Source organism: Nestor notabilis, unplaced genomic scaffold (assembly GCF_000696875.1).
Source record: "Nestor notabilis isolate BGI_N333 unplaced genomic scaffold, ASM69687v1 scaffold12731, whole genome shotgun sequence".
NCBI lineage: Eukaryota > Metazoa > Chordata > Aves > Psittaciformes > Psittacidae > Nestor > Nestor notabilis.
In genome coordinates this window covers 6,285-9,012 of record NW_009915227.1, presented here as the reverse complement: position 1 = coordinate 9,012, position 2,728 = coordinate 6,285, and the positions used below count along the sequence as shown (strand labels likewise).

The 2,728-nt window shown below is 38.3% G+C and overlaps 1 protein-coding gene across 1 annotated transcript in view; it reads right to left on the bottom strand.

Annotated features, from left to right (window-relative positions):
- Positions 1-202: 202 nt before the first annotated feature.
- LOC104413116 (tudor domain-containing protein 15-like) overlaps positions 203-2,728 on the bottom strand; it is a 6,027-nt gene continuing 3,501 nt past the window's right edge. Inside the window, exon 2 of the mRNA XM_010024033.1 lies at positions 203-2,353. Within this exon, the coding sequence (XP_010022335.1) occupies positions 203-2,353 (2,151 nt within the window). The remainder of the gene's footprint in view (positions 2,354-2,728) is intronic.

The window sequence follows — 2,728 nt, the reverse complement described above, 5'->3', positions numbered from 1 at the left end:
GTGCTTCTGGTAGCAGATTTATTCTGTATTGTCATTTTACTTTTCTAATCACAGTGCTGAAAAAAACCCAACTTCTTCACAGTATTGTCCATCTTTTGCATCTTTTTCTTGCAGTGTTATATATGAACTCAGATCCCTTGTTAATGATATTCCAGCACCCACTTTACCAGACTTCCGTATTTGAAACTTATCACAGATAATCCTATGGTTTGGATACCATCTTTTTTGCTTCACTCTCTTGCTTTATTTCTGTCAGCAAAATAGAGGTTTTGTTATAATTATAGTCTGGTTCACAAAGGGAAGCACAGTAACAAGGATTTGGATGCTTGGCCTGTAGATCTGTATTTTCTGATTTAATTCTGTCAACCGGAATAAGACAGCACCTACTTCTAGAGCAGGCTGCATGGCCAGCAGCAATTAAGGCATGAGCTAGATTGTTCTCCTTGTGCAGAACATCCACCTCTAACTTCATTTCAGAGCCATAATGTTTAAAATGAAATACCAGACCAGCATTACTAAGAAGCTTCTGGAACAGAAGTTTAGCTTCATCACTCCAGGATTCCCCCTTGGCAGGAACTGTATCATGTAAAGAGCAAGAGTGTGCCAAGTGTGGTAAATAAGACAGACTTTTTGTTATGACTTTAAGTTTATGGATATCAGAGTAAGGGATGCTCTTCAGAAAGCCGTAATCAATAAATCTAAGAACAACAGACTGACTTGTTACTTCACTGATTTCTGCCCTGTTCCACTGTGCTTCCAATCCAAACCTGATCAAGCAGCTAGCGCCAGGAGCCACAAGTTCTTGTGGCAAAGCTGGCAAGTTGTCAGGAAGGTCAGAGAGCAGCAAAGACAAGTTCTGCATGCAACCAAATAAGTTTTCAAACTGGACACAGAAGTTTGAAGGATCAGTAACTGCAGTTACAAACCCAGCATACCTTCTGCCACTCTGCAGCAACCATGTGATCGAATTTCTTTTGAATGATGTATCACACTCCTTACAATCTGTATTACTGGATTTTTCTGGTCCATCAATAGTCTGACAATGACTTAATAGTGGGTCCAAATACTCCTGAAGCAGAATTTCCCCTATTAAAATATCTACTTCCCACATATGAGAGCATTCCAAGTATCTCAAAAACAAGATCCTAATTTCATGATCTAGGAGTGCATTTACCACATGGACAAACTGATTTTTCTTCATTTTCTTAAACCAAACCCATTTACAAAACACAGCTTGTTTAGGAATACTTCTAATCTCATCACTGAACATCTTCGCATTATTTAATGACACCATCTCATACTTGCCATAATCCATGAAAAAAACTAGCATTAACTTCTCCTGGACAAATTTCTTTACCACTCTTGACCGATACCACTCCAAGTTAATTTCAGATTTTGTCATGCATTCTAATCCTTCTTCAATGTCATCCACTCTAAGCAAATCACATCTCTCTGCTTCTTTGACAAGCACCACATTTAACTCATGCAGTACTTCCACATTTCTAAGTAACTGTACATGAAATTCTCCACTCTCTAAAATATTAACTACTTCTGCTCCTTCTACCTGTCCAGAACTTAGACATTGAGGAAGGACATTTAAGGGTGTTTTCAAAGTGCTTTTCATCCTAACAGCCTTCTTTTTACTTTGATCAATTAAGCCATTCCTAGACTTCCTATCTTGAGGATTACTACTTTTAACCAGAACTTGGTTTGGCCTGTTTTCCTGATTATGCATCGGTGGTTTTTGCCACCTTGTCCTGCCTTTTTTCTGCAGGTCATTAGACACAGATTTTCCATCACAAATTACATCTATTTCCCACTGCTCTCCATGTTGCTGTAAGAACTTGCAAGTGACTGGCTTGTTAATTGTTTTGCTTACAAAATAGGAAGTACTTTTATTAGTCCAGCTTTCACTTTTTACTCTAAGGAAACAATGAACACTGAGCCTCGGCAAAGTTAAGAATTTTCTCTGAATCCTGCAGATTTTTGAAGGACTTACAACTGCTGTATAACCATAGTCAATGAACTCTATCTCAACACAGTTTCTCCATTTCAGAGCTTTAATAACTGCTCTATAGTAAAAACCACCAGTGTCATGCTCTGCAACAATAAGGTCCCCTACCATGGGCTCATCTAAGCCATTTTCACGACCTATGCTCTTCATAGCTTCATTTAACTCTTTTGCTAGTTGTATTATTAAGTTTTCATCCTCTGCAAACTGAACATAGAAACTTGACGGACTATTCACATGAGAAATATAACCTGCTACTTCAGAATTTACCTGAATATCACGTTGAGGAAGACTGATTAATTTAGGTATATTTTCATTTCCTGCTGACCTGTATAATTTGGTCTTTCATTACGAGATTCGGAAACAGCATTTACAGTTGTTTCCTTTGAATTTAAAGCAGGCTCTCCAACCAGAGGTTCCTCTCTGTGCTCCGGAACAGCACTGACAGTATTTCTATAAACTGGTTCTTCCCTATCCTGTAAAGTTGGAGGTTCTGAGGACCCACTACACAACTTTTGTGTGTTACATGCAGCATGCTCTTCATCTCCAAAATTCTGTCCAGTGTCTGTCTGAGAGTACTCACCACATCCATGGCATTTCACTTCAGTTTTCAATGTAACTCTTTCAGGATTTTTAGCAGTTACTTTGCTATTTTCTTTGTTATCTTCCATGTGACATATCATTCCTCTGTTACTTCCAAGAAACTGCTGCATATAA